This window comes from Branchiostoma belcheri, unplaced genomic scaffold, assembly GCF_001625305.1.
Source record: "Branchiostoma belcheri isolate BF01 breed outbred unplaced genomic scaffold, Haploidv18h27 scaffold104, whole genome shotgun sequence".
Taxonomy (NCBI): Eukaryota; Metazoa; Chordata; class Leptocardii; order Amphioxiformes; family Branchiostomatidae; genus Branchiostoma; species Branchiostoma belcheri.
In genome coordinates this window covers 291,693-319,555 of record NW_017802425.1, presented here as the reverse complement: position 1 = coordinate 319,555, position 27,863 = coordinate 291,693, and the positions used below count along the sequence as shown (strand labels likewise).

At 42.0% G+C, this 27,863-nt stretch overlaps 2 protein-coding genes across 3 annotated transcripts in view; one reads left to right on the top strand and one right to left on the bottom strand.

Moving 5' to 3' along the window:
• LOC109476749 (potassium voltage-gated channel subfamily B member 1-like) overlaps positions 1-21,457 on the top strand; it is a 46,974-nt gene extending 25,517 nt beyond the window's left edge. Inside the window, exon 2 of the mRNA XM_019777763.1 lies at positions 14,604-21,457. Coding sequence (XP_019633322.1) covers positions 14,604-16,778 — 2,175 coding nt within the window. The 3' untranslated portion in view covers positions 16,779-21,457. The remainder of the gene's footprint in view (positions 1-14,603) is intronic.
• A 111-nt stretch (positions 21,458-21,568) lies between these two features.
• Positions 21,569-27,767, bottom strand: LOC109476756 (PQ-loop repeat-containing protein 3-like). 2 transcript variants are annotated; one of them, XM_019777784.1, is made up of 7 exons: positions 27,582-27,767; positions 27,193-27,275; positions 26,842-26,914; positions 26,385-26,442; positions 25,852-25,972; positions 23,794-23,835; positions 21,569-21,857 (listed from the first exon to the last, which is right to left on the bottom strand). In XM_019777784.1, the coding sequence occupies exons 1-7, from the start codon at positions 27,734-27,736 to the stop codon at positions 21,751-21,753; spliced, it is 639 nt and encodes a 212-aa protein (XP_019633343.1). In that variant the 5' UTR covers positions 27,737-27,767; the 3' UTR covers positions 21,569-21,750. The 2 variants fall into 2 exon arrangements, with proteins under 2 accessions (XP_019633343.1, XP_019633335.1); XM_019777776.1 differs by lacking the exon at positions 21,569-21,857 and adding an exon at positions 21,968-23,146.
• Between the last annotated feature and the right edge of the window lie 96 nt (positions 27,768-27,863).

Genomic DNA, 27,863 nt, shown 5'->3' with positions numbered 1-27,863 from the left:
AAATCTTCCCCTCCGGTCCCACAGGAGAGCCAAGTCGTTAAGGATGACATGGATCATTATATTCAAGATTATTAATTTCGCAACATCAAAAACTTACCCGCCGTAATCCTAACAAATTACTTGCCCAAAGCGAAGATTAACGGCGGACTTGCGAAGTGTAGTAAAGTCACGTGGTTTCCCAGGAGGCGGCTTACCGTTTCATTGTGTGCCATAAAGGCTTGTTACGGCTGTGGCTCAAGCAGGCTCGCGCCCTCCCCGCGGGAACACGTCGGGAACGCGCCATTAGCAAGATGTGACTTATTTACGATATAAAATCGGCACCAACTGTGCGGTACAAGGAAGTAAAAGCGTAGATAATTTGCTGTCTTTATTCAACTGTCGCATATGTTAATCAATCACGATGGTCAGATTTGGGCCCAAAAGTCCCAATCCGCTACTATGGAGATCGAATCCCCCGAACCCGCGAATCTTGTTCGATATGACGTCATTCGAATAGAGCGGGCATTCGATCTGGGGTTACCCGCGGTCATTTACAGTAAAGCCGCTACAACCGGCTACTTCAAGCCCTTTTTTACTTGGGAACCACGGAACAGGAAAAATCCACCTTTCCACAAATATGAACCGTTTTAAAAACATTACATCTATGCCGTGATTTTATTGTGGATATGTAACATGTAACGAAGCTACTGCCGTCATCGTGGGTGACCTTGAAGGTCAGAATTCTTGTATACGCTGTTATAAAATCCAGGTCCCCATATCCAAGTGTCATAGCACGCGTGCAAACATGGTATTTTAACCATTCCCAAAAATCGCTCAAATTACCTCATTGAGGGCTTGTTTGGAAGAGCAACGATTTCCGCAGATTTCTGTCTTAGGGATTTTTTAAATATGGCCGCGATTATGAATTATCGGTATTTAAAGTTAAAACACTGCGTTTTTAGCTCTTCTTTTGACTGTAAGTCGAGTTTTAGTTAAAAAATAAAAAATCCTAAGACAGAAAGTTTAAATTTACTGTAATATTTCTAAAAATCCAAAAATCTAACCTTATTTTTAATTTTCGGGGCCTCTTAAAATCAGTTGTTTGGTTCTCGTGAACCCTTTTTGAAATCCGAAATTGATCTCATTTGGAAGCAAATGTACACAAAGTGGAGCAAAGGCATTGCAAGAATAACATTTGAGGTAAACAAAATCACTTATTACATTTTATTTTGAGGAGTATTTACTCTCCAATTACTTTTGTTTATTTTCAAATTTTACCCGTTACCCCCGGGCCGGCCTGGGACTCCCGCGCGGCCACGTTCGAACACGTTCTGTAACCCGATACCTCCCTAGTAATGCGACTTTTAGCCTGGCAACCGACCGCCGTGAATACCGACCCCATCTCCGGATCCATCCTGCACTGCACGAATTCCTATGTTTAACAACGCCGTAAAGCATGCGTAAAGGTAAACGCGAGGGGAGAACCGGAGCATTTACGCATGCCAGATGTGCAGTGCTAGTGACTTCCTTCGCTCTGTCTTCTGCCAGTGCTGTAGGTAGGACAGGAACGGGTGGATCTGTGTGAAGCCTATAGATAAGACACACAGCATCGTTCTGGATGCAGTTTGCAATGGAGCGTTGTTAGACAATCATTCATTAAAGGACTCCTACTTTTGATAACTTTTGACATTTCTGACAGGTTGCCGTGTTAATTACGTCGTCATTACGCCTGGTTCAGAACAAGAAAATAAGTCATATCCAATCAATTAACAGCAGAACTTCCGACATGCCGTGAAGACGTCATTCCATATTCATGAAGGGGGAGGTTCGAGCGATTAGAAAAAGGTAAATTGGCTTTGATCGTTTGTCATTATGTGCTATGAAAAGAAAATGCTAAGATAATTGATAAATGTGTGCGTTGTGACGTGTGGGAGGCAACGAGGGAATATCTTAACCATTTAGGACTCAGTGGTTTTAATCCAGGGCTTAGAGTCCATTAATGTAATATGAAACTACACCTTCACACCTCTCCCCAGCAAACGCCAACGCCAAAAACTGGCAGACTGGTGAAGTACACACACAGATATTTCTACCGAACCACCGTGCAGTGAAGATGCCGTCTACAGTACCACTGTACACACGCCGTTGTTCTGAGACGGTCCAAATCAGACAATGTTTGTTCATGATTAGGTACGGATGAAACGATCCTATTGGGAAAGTGGAGGCGCCGGCAGAAGACATCAAGATACACGGCTTCTACATGAATCAGCAAGATTGTCCTGGCCTCGGGTCAGCGTAACATCTCCCAGAATGAGGCGAACTAGATGGCTACAGGCTCCGATGTAATATTCCCCGTTAGTGAGAAATCCTGGGTCCACTGGCGCCAGTAAATGAGCACGGTATTGGTTTTGCTGACACGAAATTCCTATGCTCCTTCCTGTTTCAGCTTTGTTTTCCATCAGTGGTATGAGCCAAAGACTACAGCAGAGAGAAATGGACGGTTAGGCAAGCCCAGCCTAATCCATGTACACGTTGGTAAAGAAACGAAGATATGGTAATTCTCTATGACACGATCAGACTGTGGAGCAAAATACCATCGCCAAGGTATAGATCACCAAGAAACTATCGATGTTTTTATGTATGTTGTTTGGTAAATCCTTGCAAATCAACTCAAAGTACACGCCCAAAGTTGGGATTATAGTTTAAAAGTCACATTGCCATACATACATCCGTTCAAGAAGGCACAAATTACTACAAACACGTTTGTTCAGAAAGCTACATCGACATTGATGATCTTGGCTCTTACCAACAACTGGGTTGTTGATTTTCCATTCTATAAGTGTATTATAGCAAAGTTAACATTGACTTGGAATGCTTAACTCTGATGGGCTGCTGTCTGTGCGTGTAACAAATGAAACAAAATAAATAGGTCGTCCTACTTACAACTTAATTAACGTCATAGAGTCGTATTTGCACGCAAGCAACGTCTTTCATCTGATGATGATTCAGTAGACCTTCGATCTGCAACTTTCCTCGTTTGCCTCACCATACAATACAAACCTGCACTGAACACTTTAGTCTCACAGCGCTCACATTCTAACGCTAGGTGCGCTAAGGTTGGGATTTGTATATATATATATATAACTAGTGAAAAAGTGCGCGTAAACAAGACGTCAGATTGATTAGATCGCCGGAGTGTGAACCGTCCACTGCGGGTGGACCTCGCTGTTCTAACGACAGTGTCAGTCCCCGGGGGAGTTAGCTGATTGAAGAGGGATTGCTCCAGCACACATCTGCACCTGCTACTTACGATTAATCGCCAGCGCGACCTAATTAGGGACTTGGCGACATCAGTAACAAAATTGCACAAGTGACAGCAACGATTTGGTCGCCCTGGCACATCTGGTGCAAATCTCGGCGTTATGCGGCTTTGCGTGGCAAATATAACTAAACCAGAGAAGAATCCGTAACCTATAATGACACGGATTATTACATTACTAAATTACAGACATACTTTTTGAAGATTTTTTTACTTTGAAGGAGGGGTTAAACCAACAAAGCGGGTAATAAAGGTTAAGCTGAACTGCGTGTGTAATCAATGCAACGCTTCAAGGGGTGACTTAGGTAAACTAGAAAAGCTGACATTTGCTCGGGACCAAGTGCAGCAAATGGCTTCACCACATCCCCCGTACCAAAAATGGACCTGTCCCCCTCCCGCACACACAGCCCTGTCCAACACAAAAAACACGCCTCCCCTCTTTAAGAATGAATTCTTCTAGTGACCCTACATTAAGTGCAAAACCCTCCCACACACACAAAATCACTTTTTTACAATCACCAAGTTCAAAATTGAATTCTAAAGAAATAAAAACTCCCCTAGTTCAAACATACAAAACATTCCCACAGAAAATGTAGTATTTATCTGATCACCTCTGTTCAAAATTTAATTTAAAACTAGTTGAAAGAATTATGTTATGTAGTTACATGTTATTTTTTCTATGCAATGCCAAGTCTCAGCTTAGCAGCTGTCTCAAGGACGCTGTCCAATACCACTGAGGTTGCGGTTTACACATATCTTAAATTTATGTGTCCTTTAGAGTTACAATGTCCTGTGGGAGGGAGTTCCAGAGCTTTACAGTGGCCGGCAAGAATGTTCACCGTTAACCGTCATGTGCGCCCATATATGAATGCAGCCACTATAGTACTTATCCTATAAGCCCACATAAAACCATTCTAAAAGCCTGTACATGTATTTAAAAAAATGAAAGAAAAAACGCCTGTGGTGTTTTCCCACTGTAACTCCATACCAAATTGCAGGTCATTTGGCCTAAGAATGTCGAATCCAATGGCAGGAGAAGAAGAGGAGGAAGAAGGAGAAGAAACATGAGGAAAAACAATATGTCGTAACCACACCACTACGTGGTGTTGGTGAAGCCATAATTACGTGTGCTGTACACGTAGGTAAATACAGCCAAGCTTACGTAACGTTAGTATCAGGCACTCAGGAAAATGCTGTTGCTTTGTAGTATGCTGAAATATATATGTCAGCAAATGTGCAATGAAATATTTTGATACCCAGAATACATACTAAGTATTGGAATCTGAATTCGTCGGCGGGTATATAACCCCCATTCGGTGTAACTCCAAAACCAACAGATAGAAATTAGACAGACAGATTGTAAAAAAAGGAAAGTGCCAAAAAGAGCTGTCCGTCTTGACTTTTCTCTGCCCTTTCCCTCCCATGGACGTAGGGCAGAATTAACTGTGTTCATCAAATCTACCTGCTCCCCTCATTTTGCCATCCAATTTGATGATGTTGGCAGACCTCATCAGTTTTGATCATGTATTCTGTCAGTCAGTACACGCCCTGATATGAAGTATTCGAAAACAATTTAAAAATCTATCACTAGGCAGACAGAAGGTTGTGTGACCTCCAGGGGCACTTTTGATAAGAAAGGAGACACTGCTGACTATGCAAAATTTGCTGTTATCCCTGATATCACATGGACAATGATTTGTATTTGTAGCAGATACTTTAAGTTTGCACAGACACCATTACTATTATACAATTTTTGAGATACTAGGAGATATTTTGATATGATCAAAACGTTTTCCCTGTTTCACAACAACTAGACCTGAAACGAGTCATTCAATGTACTGACCAGCGTCTGTTATTTTATAAGAACGGCTTAGCAATCGATTCGACAACATAAAAATGGCGGATCTCCTTCTTCAAATCATAATGACTTATGGCAAAAACAACAACACTATACTTGTCAAGTCTCAGTTACAGGAAGGTTCAAAAGGAACTGCATGCCATGTTTTCCTTCAGTCGGGCTTACAGGCAACAGTCAAATGATTTGAGGGCAAATTCTCCTCAGCTCATAACCGATCTTTCTGCCCTTAGTTTTACATACGGTATCGATTTGTGACAAAGTGCTGTACGTGGGTGCGCCCTGCTATCTATCTGGCTACCGTCAGTAGATGATCGGATATTGGAACTGTTTCAACTTCTTGCAAATGATAAATTAAAATATTGCCGAATAAGACATAGTAGGGTAAGGGGCATTTTTCAAACCATGGCCATTTTTTACTGACATATACTATTTTCCTTCCATGTGCAATCTTGTCTAAAGTAACCAGCATTTGAGCTAATATTTTCGGTCGCGTTTATGTGGAGCATATGTGTGTGTGTGTGTGTGTGTGTGTGTGTGTGTGTGTGTGTGTGTGTGTGTGTCGTTCCATACGCCTGTCCTTATACACACGATATTTTGATATCGTGTGTATATATCAACAAAATCATCCGCAAGTTTATTTATTTAAAAATAAATAAACTTGAGGATGATTTTGTTGATGTATACATGTATGGTATGTGGGTAGGTGTCGGTCAAGTGCGATTATGCGGCTTGTTACGCTATTGCAGCGAAACTCCTGGGTTTTGAATATTTTGATCTGAAGATGGTACGGTCACCAAAATGGTGTGATAGATAGGTCTTGGAGTTGACAAGGGAGTGACAGAGGTTTGGGCCTCCTACCAGCTATTTCTGGAAGTACAGGGACTTTTTGTTGGAGTCATGTAACTCTAACAAACGCTACATGTAACTCGAGATGGATGGTATGAACGGATTGGCGTTTTGGCCTGTATGTAGCTAATGTCAACATGTACAGAATTAAACAGCGATGGTGTTCATTTAAGCTTAATTTGCAAAACATTCTTAATTACTTTGGTTAATGATAGGACTTTCATATACATGTACCCTGGTTGGGGAGGAACAGCAATAGATCTGATTTGTGCAAAAGTAAGTCGAAGCCTAAAACTCTTTCAGAATACTAATTTCACACCTCCCTAATATTTCCGCTTTCCTCGTGAAACCTTACATAGAATATTGTACATATCCGTTGTTTATCAACTTTAAAAGTGCACCAGAGCGTATAAAGTACAAGCGGCAGATGTTCATAGAGCTGTCGCTTCACCCGTACCCTGGCATCTGTTAATTTGGAGGTAATCTGAAATGTACCTCTTTGATCACAATCTAGACGCCGCGGATTTTCTGTGGTAGGAACAATTTATCATTCCCTGGCGCCCCTTTTCCTCCTAGAAATGCTAACTGCAGCCACAGGGAGGCGAGTCTGGGGGCGAATCTCCGTCTTTGTGTTTTTCTTACCCACCAACGACCAGTAAAGGTCAAGGGAGTAAGTAGGTCCATGATGCTTGTGTTGGAATTAACTGTCCTCGGGCAATCGGTGTGGAGGGGGATGTACTTTCAAAAGACGTATATTTCATGTATGTATTTACGAAAGGCAAATGCAGTGCCTTCCGTAAATTGCATCGTTCGTTCGTACATTGTTTTCCTTTTAATTAAACAGTGGCTTTCGCCATGGAACGGTAGTCTACATCATTACCTTCCGATTTTGAGGCCATGCTATGTTATGTATGGCGCTATTGAGCAAACGTGACAGATGTAGTTGCCGTATGTTAATTATTTCTAACAGGTGTTGGGGTGAAGTCACCGGGTCCATTGGTCTCAAACAAGATCAACATGACTTAACAAAATGAATTAGTTTTGACGATGATACGGATAAAGCCATTAGCAAGATTATGTGCCAGCTATCCTGGAGGAAAACAAAGCATCCTGCCAATTGTTAATTGAATATTAAAGGCATCTAATTGAACTTGATACAATATGAATGAGGAAATCAGTGTGATATTTACTGTCATTTCTTAGGACATTTTCGTCATCATTACATACTTGAAACATCTTAAATATCCCCATAACAAGCTACATGAGTCCCCTTAATTTGGTAGTACCACAAATAAACAGCTAGAACCAGCCTACGATACGAAACAAACAACCCTGTTCCATCGGCGACATCGGGCTTTTGCAATGATTACCTTTGCTGTGCTGTGAAAAAATAGTCGCTAAGACCATACAAATGGCCATGTACTCCGTATTGAGGGCGCGCATGTAGTACGTACGTTACACGTATCTGTATGGTACTGAACTTTCATACACGTTGAGATCATGAGTCAATGTGACCGCTGGAATCCAATCGTTCCTGTGACCCCGGCTGGGCAAGGACGAACATACAACAGTAGAATTACCCCTGGATTGAATGGGACAACTGTCACTATTCACCACATCTGTCCGATCTACACCTTGTCATTTAGATTCCAATTCAGATTATGTCTCTTCATCCTCCCGCCTTTGTGAGCGGGAGTGATGGCAGATAAAACTGTCCCATCCATTGTACAGACAGAGATGGAATATTGGCGTCATATCTACACTGAGCGATGTTTATACCCATTTCAGGCTATACCAAAAACATTATAGCTGTGTGGATAAATGTTTTGACATTGAATAGGACCGGGTGTCTTCCTATTGCAGGATAAAGGCAACTACAAACACCAAAAACATCTTTATTCAATGCCGTTCAATGCCAATGCCAATGTGATTGAATTGAGGTCATGTGCTCCAGCGGATGTCTTTATCTTAACTGCGATTGAACATACATGGGCATGTACGTAAGCTCGTGTCTCGCGTTCCCAAATATCTTGTAGCCAAATCACGACGCCAGGGCCTAGTGCCAATAAGCTTTTTGTCTGTGCAAATTTCCATGTAAAACGCAAGTTTTGTACTTTAATTGCAGTGATGAGAAATTTACAACTAAGCTTTTATCCATCCCGTGAGTCACGTCCAACCCACTGTCCATAGACATCGTGGCATCGTGTAATCCTCCACACACGTAATGTGCCACACAAAGATACGCTAAATTTACTGTTCTAGAAAATATTGACTAACAAATAAAACTAGTTGAGCAAAGTTTATGACCTTCAAAGCAACTCTGTACTAACGACTTCATAAAGTTGGTTCATCCCGTAAAACGAAGTGCTGCCATTGCCGCGTACCCACATGAGAAGCCGTTACGCCAGTATCTGTACCGGCTTTGTTCTTGTGGTCTTAGGTATAAAGCACATTAAGCCGCAGCACTTAAATTTTATAGATGGCATCCATGACCACGCGCACCTGATTAGAAAAAAACACACGAACTTTCGCTCCTCTCCGCACTGAGAACAGACACTAGTTATCACGAGGTAGTCATCAGTGTAGTTCAGAAGGGAAACTAGTTCGTTAAGGTGTACGTCGTAGCCTTGACATTGGGTTGATATGGCAGATGACGTAGAATTCAAAAGCTCAATCTAATTCGTGACCCTAGCATGTCTGGATCACGAGATATCAAAACTGAAATTTTGAAATTTTGGATGCAGTACCATAACAAGCCGCGAGGGGCCCAATTGCAAAATCTAATTATTTCGGGGATCACAAGTTGGACCCTTTCTCCTGACACTTGTATATACACTGCTTGCCTGTGATTTGTACGACAGTAACCTCCGCCCACACGTCTGGGCGCCTGGCCTCTCAAGACAACCTAATTGACCATGCACGCTTTGTTTCACCGTTTGCAATCCTCACAAGAAGCCACCTGCGCCACGCCTGGAGGATTCAAGTTCGATTCCCAATCCAGATCAACCTTATCTGACTGAACTATACGTACAGCGAACGCTATATAGCCTTCCTTATATTTTCATTGGTATAAATAACGTCCTGTTCAAATGTCGTAATCTGAATGTCCGACTACGAAAAGAACGAAAAGAACGAAAATACCCTTATAAAGGTTCGCGGGTTGAGAGTTCAAATCGTCGGAATTGCGTGGTTGTCCACCCGACGTTTGCTCCCTATTGCTCGGCGATCGTTAAACCGGCGTCACGCTGTCGACGAGTTTCGGCCGTTAATTTGTTGATTGCCAGAAGATCGCCCGATTTTAAAATGGCCAGAGGACCGAGCGTATTTTTCGCCTGAAAATTGAGGCTTTTACATTGGCCGAGGCTCAGGCGAGTGCCTTGGAACTCACTAATGATACCTCACATTCTGCAGGAGAATTTATTACCCAGTATCATTACCTTCGCCGCGTTTTGCCTTCGCCTAGATGGTTATGTTTTGGTAGCGTTTGTTTGACATATGTATGTATGTATGGATGGGTGGATGGATGTTACTTCCATGAACAAGAGTTCGGAGATCTCATTCCTCCATGAAGTATTGTCCAAGTACCCAAATATCAATTCATTATATTAAAACCACATGTATAGTCACGGTGATGTATAGCCATGTATAGACTGAGACACATCTGCAGTAGTTATCACTCCAGATGGAGAGACTGATATGTTTAGACAATGGTGTTCTGCAAGGGGACCCTTTAGCCCCGTTTTTGTTCTTTGTATGCTTAGTCTATGCTCTAAGGAGCTCGATTTCAGACACTGATGGTTTTACCCCCAGCCATCGCCGCAGTAGTCGCTACCCCGCTGAAGTACCCGCTTATATTGACTTCGCGGACGACATTGCCCTTCTAGAAAACACATAACGTTTTGCTCAGAATTTGTTCAACAAAGTAAAAGTGGCTTGTCAGGTCATTTTGCTTATATTTCAACCCATCCAAAACAAAATATAGGCACCTGTACCCAACATCTTCTCAGCAACTAACTGCATCCGACGGCTCTGAAATCGAGCGAGTGTCAGACTTAAATATCTATGGGGCTATACCAATTCAGAGAGAGATATAAGAGTATAGGATTGCTTGGATTCTCTTAATTCCCAACAAAAGGTATGGAAAGCTCCTATCGAGAAAAAAAAAGTTATAAGTGTTTAAAGCATGTATCAAGACTATTCTACTCTACAGCTCTGAGTCATGGGCTATGGGTGCAGCCCAGAGCAAGAAACTGGATGTTACAAACACAAGAACAGTGCATAATGTTTCATTGAGACAACATCTAACAAATAAAAACAACTCAATGACTCTCTACCGACCACAGTGCGACGACGTATTTGTAGGCTCGCCCTGGCAGGGCATGTTGTTCGTAGTAATGAACCAGCTGGTAGAATAATCCAGTGGCTTTCCACTAGGAGACGTAAAGTGGGACGACCGCATACTACACTTTTGTCAATGTTAGAGAAAGACACGCAGGGACTGCTCTAGTGTCCACCATGAGGGACATGGCGTATTGGAGTAACTTTATCAAGTATACCTCACCGGATAATTCATCCGGAGGCAGGATGATGATGATGATGTATCGTAATGTAGAATTAAAAAGAAACTGCTGTTCAGAGGTTGCTACATTTTCATTATCTTTACGACAATTAAGTTTATCAGATTCATGATTACCAGAAATATAAGACACTTAATGTTTGTTTGCCCCGTACACTACCCCGGCTATCAGCGTCAATTTACGTTAAGCTCAAGCCCCATTTGTAATTGTAGGATATGGCACATCTTTATGCCTTGCACGTAAACCATCTGTCGTAGTCCCTTCCGCTCCTGTGAAGATTTACACCCCTAGCGGACCACGATAGTGTATGGCGGGCTCGGCGTCATGGCATCCCTCGCGTGGAACGTACTTGCCTCAATTTATGACTTCAGTTTGCGACCTCCAACCCGTTTTGCGGCAGAACAGGCCTTGTTTAGGGCGCGAGAGGCAGAAACAAAGCCATTGACTGTGGCGGAACGGCGAAAAACAAACACCTAAAGCTACTTCCGAATCTCCGGATATTCCAGCGGATATGTCATGGCGGTCTGATATCATACAAACAGATTGTTCACAGAAATGAGCCTACAGATAGCGGGAGCCATAAATGGGTAGTGTGTGTGTGGGTGGGGTGTGTGTTTGTGTGTGTGTGTGTGTGTGTGTGTGTGTGTGTGTATGTAAGTGTGTGTATGTTTTTCTGTGTATGTGAGTGTTTTGTGTGTCAGTGTGTGTTTCAGTGTGTGTGCGTGTATGTTTGTGTGTCAGTGTGAGTGTGTGCACGTATTTGCGGTCACTAAGTTCGTGCATACATGGTTAGATGTGCACAGTGTGCCATCATATTAAACATTTGCCTCTCCTCATCAAAGAAATGCTAGGAAAACCCTCTAGTCTGCACAACATTGCACTGCTATGCCATCACCAAAATATTAGGTATTTCCCATTGTGACCTTGGATCACAATCGAAGGGTAGCTTGCAGTCATAATAACCCATCTGCCTTTGAGAAGTAAGATTTCCATCATTCCGAGCTGTTCTTGCCCCGTTTGTGATGAACCGATATGATCTCGTCCCCAGTGTGATGGGCTGTTATCATCTCGTACCCGGTAGGACGGGCGGCTGCGGCATCGATCTCAGTCCCCCCACAGGGTGACATGATCGAAAGTAATTTGCCGATGTAAGAGATATGTCTGCCCTGAAGGGCTCCCCTGATAACACAGCAAGCGACATATCAATCCTGGGTGATCTTCTCGGGAAGGCAGTGTCCAGAATACATTCCAAATACGATGCATTTGAAAAGGTTGCCGTCATCTATGCCACTTCAAGCTATTTGCTTGCCTTGTCTGATCGTGACTGGACTTTCATGATTTTTGAGGGCCGGGGGGAAGAAGAGATTTTGGCCCCATGAGCCAATTGTATCTGACTGCCTGACTGACGGATTTGTTGTGTCATCTTTATGGCTGTCCTACTGTCTTGTTGCTGCTGGAATACCCCTACAACAATAGACAATTGCATGTACGCATCTTTAATGGTAAGATCTGACCAATCCAAAAGCTCCTATTCTGTAACGTCAACTCTTATGGTTTCCCCGGGTGCCTAAGACAGCCATGTTAAAAGAACGGTATCATCTAGGCCTCCTCGCAAATGTCTTTAACAGCTGTTTATCTGAAATGTGCAAATCTTGCTGAATTACTCTTAAAATTGACGATTTTGAACATGACGGTTAGGACACCCGGTGGAATTATGACTTTGTACGTGTGTGAACACTATCCAAATGAGCGCTCCGGATCCTGGCAGCTCACATTGACAGTACAAGCAAGAATGTGTACATTGCTATTTAGATACCGTCCACATTTTAGGAAGTAAAAGCTGTGGAATGTTGGGGGAAAGACGACCCACAGTACAACAAAGAACTGTTGCTGCTGATATGACTTTGCCAGACAAGAGCATTTCCCGTGAGATCGATAGGAGAAACACTATCTACGATAGCACCGGCCGAAAAAACGCTGTCCTATCGATCTGGCGGAGCGATACAAGCGGGAGATAGTCGCGGGAAAAGCTTCATGCTTCATTCAGCATGGTTATCAGCGGCGTCATCATGGGTTGTCTCTCGCACCAAAGCTAAGTGCAAGTGCAACAGTACCAGTTTTCTGGATGGAACGCAGGAAATGAGTTTGCAATCTGATGATAGTTGTCCTTCATCCATCGGCAGTACAATGGGGTCTGTTATCAGGTAATAAGATTTGAACGTGGGCCACAGAACTACCTGGATGAGTAAGTGACATTGTGACATCAAGTTTCGTAAGACATTATTATTCGTTTGTCAAACTGTATTCTTACAGTTGAGTCCTTGCGCTAAATGATAGCAGCGTCTGGATTTGCTAATGACATTCTGGTGTTACCCCCATGACTCTGTGTAAAGGATGGGGAGCCTGCAACGCCTGCCACCATTTTGCGTTTTATACTCACAAAAGGAATAAATATTGTTTTTACAATTGTTCATTTTTTTCTTCTTCCATTCCAAACAAATACGGTCAGTGACATGGACGAGACGGCTGTTACCATAGTAACTAGTGCTGTAGCATATACCCTGTGGTGCTGGGTATCATTATGTAGCAATTGGCAAAATATAGGGGCTGGTCACCAAATATGAAAATGTGAATGAAAACGATAAAAAAATCTTAGACAAATGCAAGTAGAGTACCAGGACACGATACAACAAGAAATGTATCTGTAGAGACCCTTTTTTGTATGTATACGGATTCTGGGCATTAATTTCGCTAATGTCGACCTTGGACATACATTGGGGAAAGTTCCTCGTCCGCTTCTTCACTGGTCAGTGATACCAGATAAATTGGAGAGTCGACTAGGGACCGGGCGGCTCGAGACAGCCCTGGGACCGGCAGGGCGGCAGGAGTCTTATTGATAATGACTTATCCTATATCTACCTAATACACGACGTAAATTTCGCCTGGTGCATCGGTGACAATTTTGCAGTACATACATCAAACTCTACTCGAAATTCTGTTAATAATGACGATTGGTCCTCAAGTCTCATGATGAGTTATGAAGTGAAAAAGTGGGAAAGTTAATTTGATATTAGATTGACTTCCATTTACACCTATATTACAGACATTTGTTTTGCATACGTAAGTAATATATAACAAAATTGTTGATTTGCTGTTTAACTGTGGGTAGTTACAATGGGTAGTTAAACTGCTATGGGACCGGTGAGGTGAGGAGTTACAATGTAGCTTTAATGTTTCAAATTATCCAAAATGCGTACATGTACACAGTCTTTTATGAAAAGCTAGTTGAGTCTTAACATGTCCCTAGCTATTTTCGTTAAGTCGAATCACCATCTTAAATTCAGGCACTCTGCTTATACGATACAATTGTAAGGGAAATTCTGTACATGCGGTCGTTTCAAACTACCCATTTCTATATCAAGGACTTACAAACATACCCTGAAGAATGTTTCATCGTGTTCATCGAAGTTGAATAATTGGCGCACAAATATATTTCCTTTCCTGGAAGCACGATTTCCGGCAATTATCCCGGGCAGCCGTTCCCCCATCCGTCTCATCAGTGTCCGCGCGTGGCCGTACATTCGCCATGCTCGATTTACCCCTGACCTTGGTGATAATTTTATCGATCGGGCACCACAATGTTCAATGCTAAATCTCGTTCTTGGTGCTTGCTACATATTTGGTCGCACTGGATGCTACGATACATTTAATCTTAGAACATATTTTATCAAAAGTTAAACGACCCATACGGCTATTCCAAGAGTGTTGCACTTGGGCAAATATTTCAAGTTTCAAGGAAATCATAGTTGAGATTCTCATCTCAAGCAAATATCGCGTATAACAGTAGCAATGTTGAGAAGGTATATTTGTGTTTGCATTTGTGTTTGCTACTGCGGGTCAGTGATGCGGCTTTTGTCAGCAGTCGTTGTGAACTATTTCATACTTTCCGGGGGTTTGGAATCTCATTTCTTGTTGGTAAAAAGTCTTTGTCTCGCGCCTAACTTTGTGTTTTTTCCCGTTCCAGATCCTAGCCATCATCTCCATCTTGTTCATCGTCCTGTCGACGATCGCGCTTTCCTTGAACACTCTCCCCAGCCTCCAGTACAGAGACGAGTTCAATCATATGACGGACAACCCTACGCTGGCACATGTCGAGGCAGTCTGTATTGCATGGTTCACAATGGAATACCTTCTTCGCTTCATATCCTCCCCAAACAAGTGGAAATTCTTCAAGGGTCCCCTGAATATCATCGATTTGACTGCTATCTTGCCGTATTATGTCACTATCTTTTTGACGGAGTCAAATCGCAGTGTCATGCAGTTTCAAAACGTCCGCAGGGTGGTTCAAATTTTTCGCATCATGCGGATCTTGAGAATATTGAAACTTGCGCGGCATTCTACCGGTCTGCAGTCCCTCGGTTATACGCTGAGACGGAGCTACAAAGAACTCGGACTACTGATTCTTTTTCTTGCCATTGGCATTATGATTTTTTCTAGTTTGGTCTTCTTCGCTGAGAAGGACGAAAATCCACAGTTCAAGAGTATCCCAGAGGCATTTTGGTGGGCCAGTATCACTATGACGACGGTCGGATACGGTGATATTTACCCAACGACGCTACTCGGGAAAATCGTGGGCAGCCTGTGTTGTGTGTGCGGCGTGTTGGTGATCGCATTACCTATTCCAATCATTGTGAACAATTTTTCCGAGTTCTATAAGGAGCAAAAGCGACAAGAGAAGGCCATCAAGCGTAGAGAAGCGCTGGAGAGGGCCAAGCGCAACGGTAGCATCGTCTCCATGAACTTAAGGGACGCCTTCCAGAGAAGTATGGAGCTGCAGGACGTGGTGGTGGACACACAAACAAACAGTCCTGACAGCTCCATGCATGACGCTGTGTCACAGATCCACACCCCCAGCGGGACGGACAAGAGGCAGCAGCTCTTTTGTCCCGACACCGCCGGGAAGGGGTACGACGCCCCCGGAAGTCGCAGCACGCCCATCCAGAGGGCAAACCCACACGACTTGACCTACACGCACCCCCCTCCGTACGGGGTGTGCACCAGTCCGGTTGAAGGGGAGGACAGGGAGCGAGAAAGCGACAACGAAAGTTTTGCCAGTTGTACGACAGAATTTAATGAAACAGATACTCTGTTGGCTGAAGCAAGGGGGAGGGAAGATCCCTTCAGGAACTCTTTAAGTATTGAGAGGGCGCATCCGCCGCTCGTGGTATCGTATAGTGACGGTGGGAGGTCATCTTACTCATTTGAGGAGTTGCAACTTAAAGACGGGTCTAGGAAAAGTCTCTTGAAACAGGGAGTGAGAGGAAAGCGTATTAAAGCTAAGGTACGGATCAGCGAGGACGAGGATGTACTGCGGACGCCGCTGCCCATGGTGCGGACTCACAGCGCGCCACCCGCGCCACAGATCATCCTCAGTCCTTCAAACTTACAAGTGCCCAACAAGGCGTACCCTCCGTCTCCGCTACCTCCTGTACTGACCCCACAACCTAGCCCAATATACCAGTCACAGGCACAGGGGGACCAAACACAAGCAACAGAGTCTCCTGGCGGAAATAGTAGGAACAGCACGGAGGCTGTATCCGACACGGACAGTTCCTCCTCTCCCAAACAGAAAACAAAGACAGCAAAGATGCGCCTGAAAGAAAAACTCGGCAAAATGGGGTTGAGGAGTCGCCATGGCAACGGGCTTCCTAAGAAGAAAGTCCCCGCCGTCGGTCGGCGCTCCTCAACGTCCAGCTGTGAGGAAACAGGCGCCCGGAGCGGGAGCACGACGTCAGGTAGTGTGGGGAACGTCGACGACAACTTGCGAAGTCCCGTACCAGACAGTCCCTTACAATCTACTCCCAGCGAGGCGGAAGATGAGCCGAAGAGAAATCCTAGCAGGGTAAAATTCTTCGCGCAACAACCCGACCCGGATGTAGAACTACAGGGTTTGAGTAAACCTGATGATCATGATGAAACAAGTGAAGTTCAGAACGAAATTGAAGAAGAGTCGGAGTCGAAGGACGTCGCCTCCTCTGACGAACCTTTGCCTAACGGTAACCAAGATTCGGCGTCGTCAAGTAGCGACAAAAATGGTAACGTAGCTAATCACGTGACGCAAACGCCGCCGCCCAAACTCGCGGTGCAGCCCGGGCCTGTCCACGAGGACGGCATGGGAGACATGGAGACTATGTGCTAACACGCGTGCGCGACAGTCACGTGACAAGTAAATGACTTGTTTCTTTTGGAATGCAACAACATTGGCCAGTGCTTGCAAACATAAAGGCGATGTCCGTAGCATAATTCCTCCGATGCAATATCAGGTAACTGACTGGTGCCTTAGTCGTTCGGGCTTGGAATATGTTTACCCAGAGTCTTCTCGAGTAATACTCAAACCACGGGGAAAGGCTTGTTGTATCAGAAATATAGTACAACCGCGATTTCAGATATCACGGATTTTTGGGAACGCCTTGTGCGACCACCGACACGCCGCATACGATGACACAAGCCGCTCACGGAGATATCGAGAACACGTTACTCTAGTTGGCTCTTTGTAAGCATTTCCGAGCCGTCAAAACGCAAGCACTGGCCATGACAAAATATAGCTAACAAGTAATTTTCTTAACTTTGAAAACTATGAACGTACACTACAGAGGCGTCAGAAAAACGTGAAATTGAGACAATTGCTGCAGCAAAGTATGAACTATGTGACACGCTGCAGCCTCATAATGCTGGCGCCTTCAAATGACACGTCAAAGTCGTCATTCGACGGCGTCATCTTCAGTCGTCTTGTTGTTGTACATGTACTCGCGTAATGCTCTTTGTAGAACTCCAAGAGAATGTCAAGACAAGTGAAATTACTTGCCGTCCCTCTCAGCGATTTCTGTTGGAGTCTTCGATCACTTTATGGCACAAGTTTTTCGGCATTACAGGAGTACCGAAATGATGGTGCTCAATTGTCATAGGGACGGACTGAAGCGAGTAAAAAGTAAGTCTCGCTCGTTTTTTTTTCGTTATTGAGCTGATTTGTTTGTCGTGCTGAAGCCATCTAACAAACAAAGCCTATCATTGGAACATGCTGGTTCAATGAAGAACCATGTGAACTTCGAAGCGGGTTTGCCCAAGACTTGCAAACAGTCGACCTGTCGCCCGTTCAGCGGTGAAACACCAGCCAGGATCCTGGAAATAACAAGCTTAGGGCGTCTGGACACAAGCTTAGTATGTCAGTCACATGTTTGAATGTTAGCAGCAACTATTTGACTATGAACCCATGGAAAAGTGCAACATTGTTAGTTGAACTGAGAACTTAGCTAAAGAAACTAACATCATAATCGTGTGCCCGGAAACGGCGTCAGTCAAACGCGGAAGACGCACAGGATAGACCGGAGCATCGGTAGAAAAATGACTGTGCAGTTTTGTACGGAGGACGTATCAGCATATCATACCTTAGGACTTGGAGACCAGCGTTCACTGGTATCAAAAGGACACTTTGATCCAAGACTGTATTCTATAGCACTGTTATACAGAGGATTGTAGAAATTAGAGTCTTTGTAAATGACTATATATCGAATTTTTCATCAGAATGTATGGCTTGACTTGTTTTAGATATACATTGTTCAGATAGAAAGAAAAATTCTTTCCACTCTGGGTACAGAGATATACAAATGTATTAGGAGACGAAAAGTTGGCTGGGATACACCCACTATGCTTGCATATATTTGCTCTGGAAATTCTCTATCGATTGTATCAATAGCTTCATTCCCTTGTGTTGAAGAGCTGTCTCACTTCAGGCCTTGCGCCGAGATATCAACAGCAGGGGCTGTACGAGCAACCTCCATGGAACTCCTCTGTAGCTCCAGGGATTTCCTCGTACAGCCGCTTCTCGATATCAAGCTGGAAAGGCTGCGGAAGAAGAAGGAACACCTTTGTATCCGAGACGTCTATATACTCACAGCATCCCTGTTGTACATTGTGCTTTTAGTCGTTTTACGCCATCGGTTAACAACATTGGTTCTGATTTCAATGTTTCCTTTTTAACCACTAATGTTTTCAATCAACCATTTCAGAACCACGAGCACGGCCCATGTTGATTTGAAAGCTACTTACTATTGCTCTCAACATCTTGAAAAAATACGGGGTTGTCTTTTTTTTTAAACTTCTCAATATACAGCAAACCTCAGGCTACTAATGCAAAATTAAATGCAAAGGCCGAAATTTGTGTTTTGCAGTACGGAACACAACAGGAAACAATGGGTAAATGTATCGCAAACCTCAGCCTTTCCTAACAAACACCTCGGATGACAGCAAGTCAGTAGAAAGCCTGGCCGTCAGTTGAAGAGGTCAAAAAGCTGAGACATCAATTCTTTTTGCTTCCAGTTTGGCTAGTGTTGCATTTTAAAGATCTGTCCAGCAAAAATCATTAATCATCTAAAAGAGTGGTCCCATAATTATATAGGCTACCCTGTGTTTGGATTTTGACGCATACCATGAGCTTATTCTATTTATTCAACATGTTCAACATGGATATATCTTTTCACCGTTCTTGCCTCATTTTCCTTGGTTCAATACCGTAACGCGACGTACGTGTATACACCCTTGAAGAAATACCTGTTGAATGTAATGCCAAATTTCTCAAGCTTCTAGTGGCCGGCAAAAGGGGGCAGTTTATAATTAATTTGCGATACTGTTAATACATATGTCGCATATTTTGTTTTAAATGTAGACAACGATTTTGAAGGCTGGCTATAGATCTATCCGACAGAACCTCTATGCACATTGCTCATCTCTCTCTCCGTTAACCTGTTCGGAAATCCTCTGCAAACTTCGACTTTTTTTGCACATACATGTAGATTGTCCACAACAACGAATGGCAAACTGGTCTGCAATATCTTGTCTCTTTTGTTACAGTCCTTTGAAAATAAATAGTTTGACCAGTATATCCGACTGATGATACATAACATACTTGGAAAAAGATAAACCTCTTAAAAACCTGACAATCCTTAAGCATTCCTAAGTCACATCAAACCAGTCCTATATTTACTGACGATGGCTGATCTTTCGCTGGATTGATCCCGGATGAATGATATCATTTCATATAACGTTCAAGAGTTTGCTTGCAGTTCACAAAGAACGTGTCCTCTCCACCTGAAACTACCGTAATACTTTTCCCAATACAGTGTCACTTATTTCCAAGATTTGAACTACGATCGCGAAAAATTGCTTAAGCTTACAGGCCCATCTATACATATCAAGCCGCCATCGCTGTAATGCCACGTAGCGAGATTAGTCAAACTGCAGCTGTTGCTTAGTGTGAGGACTGAGGGAGCGTCTGTGTAACCAGGGAGGTTAAATGATGTAACCAATACTGTATTTTCCTCTGTATCCCTCGCACATATTCATTTAGAAACATTCTATAAGAAATGTAACCAAGCGTACTCAGCGTGGTAAAGGGATTTTATCTTGATTTAATGAAACAATTGAAGTGCCTATCGCACATATATTTGCTTCTCTGAGCATTTTGTTACCTGTCGCATTTACGTTTTTGTACAATTTGTCTTACGGTAAGCCGTTCTACAGTCCAGATCGACAGAAATGACGGAACTGAGTGCTGACAAGCTGTTGAGTCTGCTTACATGTAACGTTTATGTGTAAAATATCAGTTCAGCCTGGTTTCATTTTTACATTTCACCACATGTACACGTAGTTTGTGATAAAAATCACGAACTGTAAGTTAGAGGTTATGCTTGTTACCATAGCAAAATATCATAAGCCAAAATTGCAATCATGGCAGCCCTTTTCAGTCATCCTGTATTTTTCCTACCTTCACTTAATAATAGCGATGTTGAATGCACATAGTTTTCATTTGTCACATGACTTCTAGCCAAATATGCATCGCTGGGAACTCAAACAGTTCTAGAAACACGTGTTAAACTTCCATGCGTCTGTTGCTTTGCCTACATGATACAAGGGTGGATACGAGTTTGTATATGTACATATATGTATCGAGTAAAATGAAACAAACTTGAAGATAGAAATAAAGTTGACGAAACTTTTTTTTTTGCTGCGGTAGCGTGTTTATTTCTTTCCGTGTTTTCCTTGTGTGTTCCTGTAGTATCAAGGCCAGAATGCACTTGGACCTAAGTCCAAAAAATTGCCCTTTCCGGTTGGTTTCTGGACCGACCCTACCAAAGACCCTGACCCTAGCCTAGCCTATTTGGGGTTGACCACTGGCAACACCATAAAGTTTACACAAATTTCTACATTAAATATGCAAATTAAGTCCTCATTTGAAAAAATTGCACTTACTGTGTAGAACTTTGTCTAAACTACCTACAAGCTCAAAATTATGAAAATCCATTGTTCCTATCTTGACTTGTCCTCTGAAAGATTGACAAAAATGCTGCCTGGGGACAAAGCCTACACAACTTTTTCATGACATGGAAAGCTATGTATGTATCCTCATCTGATTCTTGCACGAATTTTCAGTATAATGGCCGATTTTCAACTATTTTCCAGCAACATGGCGAGCCTGGTAATGGCTAGTTTTTCCAATAGTACCTATTTCTCCAAGATCAATAAGAATCACGTGTTGGAAATCCATATAAGGCAGGCATCAAGTCCATGTCAAAACCTATTCTAAAAAAAACTGCAGCATTCAACAGCTTGAAGACATTGCACAAATTCTTATGTTTCAAAGAATTATCTTTGCTACTTACATGTACTACATGTAGTTGTAAACACACCATTTCCATTAACTTTTTGCCATTTTGCTGGTTACCTTTCATAAATTATCATGGTGATTATATTATAATGTTAACCAAGTGTGTTTACATCAAATTCAGGGCTCGAGATACTTCTCAGCATACCTGCATTGATTGTAGGTAACATTGAAAATTATCTGCACCACACAAATTTTACCTGATTATCATCAAAGACTGGCAACTGGCTACCAAGTTACTGTTAATATCTGATAAAACTCAATTTTTTTAAAAATTTCAGACAAATTGCATACGACCTGATATACATTGAGGTAATATTGTAGTTATAAATTAGTACTGACTATTTGAAGAATTCATGTGAAAGTCACAGTGATTTATAACAGTGAATCACTGAACAAACTACCACATTCCATTCCCTTGATGCTAGTTGGCACTTTTTGGCGGTTGTTGTCTTTATGCACGTTTTTCCCGCTTGGCAGATGTTTTCTGTGCCTGTAGATACACTACACTCAGGCCAATACTGCAGTTCAGCACACCACTCACAGACTGCGTCAGAAGAACTGTGGAAGTGCACAATCATCATACAATCATTTCTGCCAGTCAGATGAGGAAATAAAGGGAGGAAGACATACGCCAAAAAGCAGTTACTCAAGCAACTGGATATGATTTTGGAAGACATGTACCACAGAAAGTAAAACTGTGCAAGAGGATATCATATCATGTAACAGACTGTTAAAATACAAACATGAGACTTGACTGAGTGATAACATTCTAGACAATGTCAAATATTTCCAATTATGGCATAACCAATAAGACCAAATGTCTGTAACTAGTGTAAGGCTCAAACAATATGGTAGCACCATTCAAAAATACTCATTATACTGTTAAAGAGTTGAAGACTAGATTCGTGACACTTCTCATTCCATTTTCTGTACATTTTCACAACAAAGATAGTCCAATTAAGATACACCTACATTTTCACATTTGTGTCTCATAGTCATATATGATGTTACTCTTCTGCTCCTGTAATTGAGCATTACACCGTCCAAAAATCCCAGCTGACTGATAACAAGGCATGGCCGGACGGAGAGCAAATAACAATGTTAGCTGTACTACTTGGCACAGTTTCACTCGGCAGCAATTGGATGTTAACATTTTTTTACATGGTGACTGTCATGAAAACAGATCCTTGGGGGCTGTGCAGTTAGACTATGGGCCCAGTCAAAAACCAGTTTTGCCCCCAAAGGTTTGCTTGGAGATTACATGTCACATACATTGTAGTACACCATCTTATGAAGTACAATCACCGTCTAGCTTTGCAAGTACATTTTCTCTGCTGAAAGATTCATGGGGACCTGATATCTTACCTACAACACACAATAAAATTCTTCTTCCTTTCAGCCCTTGCATGACTCATTAGGATGAATATCATATACACAAACTTTTCAAGTCTAATGTTAACAAACATCTGTCCTCACTGGCTGTACAGTAACCCAAAACATTTCAGTGGCTCCCATGAGCCTTGTTTTGTGGTGAAGTATTAAGTAAATTAAAAAAAATAATATCATCATCTGGACTATTGACTACTGACATGACATTCTATTTGGTAATAGATACTATCATGGCAATAACTGTATATAACAGTTCCCAATGATGAAAATTGTACAGGGATTTTTAAAAAGCATATTTGTTTTATTACATTGTGGCATGTACAGTCTTTTTGAAACCTTGACAGGTTTGACTGCAATTTTGAGTTTACAAGAACTTCTTTCTCTGTTGATTTTTAGGAAGATGACAGAGAAGAGGATGGCAGCATTCAACAGTGTAGCCACTGAGTAATCCACCAGGACTGCAAAAATACAGGGAAAATAATTCTGGTCACAATTTTGTGAAAATTTCCTTTTAATGTGAATGCAGAAAAAAATTTAGTGCAATGTAATGCAGGGGACATTTACAGATTAATGTAACGTTAGCTTGTCAACAAAAAAAAGGGAACAGAAATAGACATGAAATTGAGCTGAAAGTACACCTAAAAAAGATATGAATATTATGAAGAAAAAAATTCAGTGCAAAAAAAATGTAGGGGACATTTACAGATTAAAACTGTAGCTTACCAACAAAAAGGACAAAAATAAAAGTGCAGTTGTGCAGAAAGATCTGATACCACAAAATGTGACTAAGTGGATAACAGAATGTGAAAGTTAAGCTTATACTTATGATGAAATATCTTAATACCCTCTGTCTCTGGTGGTTGTTAACACTGAACAAGTGCCTGGGTTAGTCATGCCTCCTATCACATATCAACAGTACTGCAGAATTAACACACTGACAGGTGACTGCCCACTAGATGCAAGAAAGCACACACAAAATATTTGAATTGAACAGAAGTCAACAACAACATCTACTGTATTATGAATCAGAATGTCATTCTACACAAAATTGATGGACTTTGCAACTCTGATCTTTTTCCAATTTGTGGAAAGTAAACAAACTTACCAGGGATGTCTCCTGTTTCCACAATAGTTGTGAAGATCCGAGCTAAAACAATTGGCAAAAAGACAAAAGTACAAGTTGTACAATCATGTAAGTTCATACAACAAGTACTAAATCATATTGTAAACAATTGTATATCACATTATCAGCAAGTGCGTAGATAGGTATAGACAGTCCAAAGACCTACGTACTATACAGTGTGTAGCTGTGGCGACTCTTGATTCGGGCTTACATTGCATTACCCTCTGCAAGAGTCGTGGAAAGATCCATTGGCAGAACTGCACATTTCCCGTTGGCTGCTCGATGCTCCGTTTTTGACCCGTTTTTTTGCTGTCCCGAGCTTCCCTACAATATAACTCCACAATTGGCCGGGTTGCCGATGTTCAGATCGGCCCAAATATTCCACAGCGCGACCAAAAACTACCTAACCTCACTTATTTACAAACCGCACAGCCATCTTGAATATAGTCGGGAATGTCCGGTGCAGTCGTCGGGAACGCTCGGAAGCGTCACGATTACCGAAGCGCGACCGAAAACTCTCCGATCATAACCGGAAAGCCTGCCGAGCGTTCCCGACGACTGCACCGGACATTCCTGACTATATTCAAGATGGCCGCGCGGTTCGAAAATAAGTGAGGTTAGGTAGTTTTTGGTCGCGCTGTGGAATATTTGGGCCGATCTGAACATCGGCAACCCGGCCAATTGTGGAGTTATATTGTAGGGAAGCTCGGGACAGCAAAAAAACTGGGTCAAAAACGGAGCATCGGGCAGCCAACGGGAAATGTGCAGTTCTGCCAATGGATCTTTCCACGACTCTTGCAGAGGGTAATGCAATGTAAGCCCGAATCAAGAGTCGCCACGGCTATACAGTGTGCTACTATATACATCCTAGTACGACTCACATTGAACAAGTTTAACTGAATGATAAAATGGGTACACTGCAACATGGCAAACAGTAAAACACAATTTTTTGGGTAACTACTTATAGACTGGATTGAATTTGGAGCTAAATCCCTTCTGGCTATTGCGTAATTATCTGAAAACTGGCCCCACAGAGTGGAATGATTTTTGATAGACAGATACGGAGTGCAAAGACAATAGGACACTGTATAGTACTATTGTATAGTGTCCTTCCACAGTTTAATGGACAGTGAGCAAATAGGGCAAGGACACATACATTTACATACCAAAAAGGCAAAATGACAGTGTTTTATGATACACATTCCCCAAAATTCTCCCTTTCACGTGCTTTTACAATGTATGTGGTGTCACATTATTTCACATTTCTTGAACTAGCTCTGCCAAATTCACAGTTAAGTCAAATTTATACCCCTGGTAGTGATAACTTATTAAAGTAAGTAGGAGTGAAAAATCTCACCAGAGATGGCATAAAGACAGTGGGCCTGAGGCCAGGACAGTTGGTGACAGTCAGGAGAGATGAGAAATACAAATACGACAGTGAGTGAACAGAAAAAAAACTTTGTGGAAACCCTACAACCCTGACTTGGGTTAACTAAGGGACCAGGGTATAAGGTAGAAGGTACATGTATATTGCACACATGTACAATGTATACAGTATAGCACAGAGACAAAAGAATACTAGTAGCAAGAGAAGTACAATTTTGTACATACATTTCCAATCTACAGACAAGACTTTTCTACAAGGACATGTATGTATCATGAAGGAGACTTCATCTGTGCAACCATAATGATTTCATCATCATCATCATCTATCATTCTCCGATGAGGTGGAGCAGACAAAGTTTGATCTCCAGAACTGTTTGTCGTTCATTGTTGAAATAAGTTCCAGGCCCTCCAAGCCTGTTTCAGTTTCTATAAGTTTCTCAAGTGTTATGCTTTGCCCTAGGGAAAATAAGAAATTAGTTGGTTTGACATTGTTCAACTGCCATGGTTGATGATGACAGGTTTATTATGAATTTAATCAAGTTGCAACAATACATGGTGGGACACTACTAGGCAGCAAATGCTGCTGATGCTGAAATGTTCCACACAAATAAAACACACAATACAACAATAGAGTATGCTGACTTGTAGACTGACCTACACAACTGTAGAAGGCTATGAACCATGTGGTTGGGCTGACACTGCTGGCATCGCGGCTGGTCCACAAAGCTCGCAGCTGGATCAGCTTACTGGCCATGGACATTGGAAGCACGAAATTCTGCAGGCACAAGTTGGCAATGTCAACACTATTACCAGTACCAATTGTCAGCCAACATTAGGTACAATTAAAATAATTGTCCTTAATCAAGTTAATGTAACATGTTGTTCTCCCTTGCTATGCAGAAAAGCACATTAATTGATAAAGAAAATTATTTTCCGTGCAATCAGCTGAAATCTGCCCCAAATGTTGCCTTTTACATACAAAGCAACAAAGAGGTTTCCTACACATGTATTATGTCCAAAGACCACACAAGGTAAGGCTATCTCAAAACCAATTCCCAAGGGAATGCATTCATGCAATTGTTGGAATATTTTCAAATTGATCATAGTATTGTAGAAAATGCATCCCCCCTGAGGCATCGCCAAAAACAAAACAGAAAATCTTGCAGTAGAAAGCAAGGTGTACTTACAATCATGATCTTGGCAACTGCTAGGGAGGTAGAGAGCACCGATACAATGATAAAATATCTGCACACATAATTGTTAAGGAAAACACTCCATTACGACAGTTCATATTTGTGTGCAGTAAAGATATAGGATATGGTTAGTCTATCTGTTTGTTGTCAAATGCAACAATACAAATTACACTGACTTTCATGTGCTCTAATTTAAATGCATAGACACAGATATACACAAACAGACAAACAGACACACTGCCCAGAAAACATAACATCAACTAACTACTGGTAGTAACCAGGACAGCAGTGACAGGCTAAATATACGAGCCTGGGACAGCATGTAGCACTAAATCATATTGTTAACATTTGGTATCGACTGGAAGCAGACCATGCAAAGGTTTGCCATGCAGTACATACATGAACTTTATCCATCTTGAAGTTAGTCATAAGTTGAATATGAGAAGGATACCCTGTAATGTACAGTAAGGCCTCCAGTCCAAGTCTGTCTTGGAAGTACAGGATGATCAAGACAAGAGCAAGATCTGAGGAAGGTGGAAATGGAACTTTAACATATACCAAGGACATTCCTTGCATATACTAGTAGTACAGCAGTTTAGCATCAGTTGCTTATAATTACGCCTGCATGCCAGCAGATGATTGATTGTACACATACAATAAACTGAGCATTTCCAATGCAGGAATATAGTAAACACTCTGATCTAATGTTAGATGTTACAAAATGTTTGTTGCTATTTTGCATGTATACTTGTGTGCAACAATGAAACGAAACAAGATAGCTGCACTAAATAAACAAGATTACCTTGAATATTCAGGAAGAGGTACTCGGCATAGGTACTGAGGGGGTACTCATTCACAAAATGGTAGCACATCATGACTGCATAGCTGTAAGATAAATGTACATCGTCGTAAAAAAATCTGAAGTAAGGCCAAAGGTTGCATAATAATTTGTGCAGGGACAGTTAATTCATATAAACGAATTGAAAGTTAAGTTATAGTTGTTACAATCGAGTTGAAAGCCAGTAACTACGCTATTAAAGCTCTAAATTAGGTGCGTTTTTCTTTCCATTATCATTATCATCAAGCCATCAATTGCTACCATGGATCGTTATCGATCGATCTGCAGACGACACGTCCACAAAAAAATAGGCAAGAAGAAATGGTCTGAATAAACAGCTCTTTTTGACGTACCAAAACCACTCTAGCAGCGTACTCTGCAAGCTGACGCCCTTTGCACTCTTGGAAGACCATATGGCTGCGATTTGAGGTAGTTTGAGGACAACGCAGAGAACAATACAGCTGAGAGAGGCAAAGGAGACCAAAACTTCTATAGCAACAGACGCCATGTTGGAAGGAATGAATGAACGTGGAGCAAACCATCTTTAATTATATAGGGACCTTTTCATCCATAATATTTTTACTGCTCATTTCGTAAATGTCAAATTGCATTGAATCAGTTTCTGCTCTTATTTT

Coding starts and splice junctions, on each gene's coding strand:
- LOC109476756 (XM_019777776.1), bottom strand. CDS start 27,736: ATGGCGTCTGTTGCTATAGAAGTTTTGGTCTCCTTTGCCTCTCTCAGC. Junction 27,276..27,581: donor ACGCTGCTAGAGTGGTTTTG/GTACGTCAAAAA, acceptor TTTATCTTACAG/CTATGCAGTCATGATGTGCT. Junction 26,443..26,841: donor GCCTTACTGTACATTACAGG/GTATCCTTCTCA, acceptor TTATGTGTGCAG/ATATTTTATCATTGTATCGG.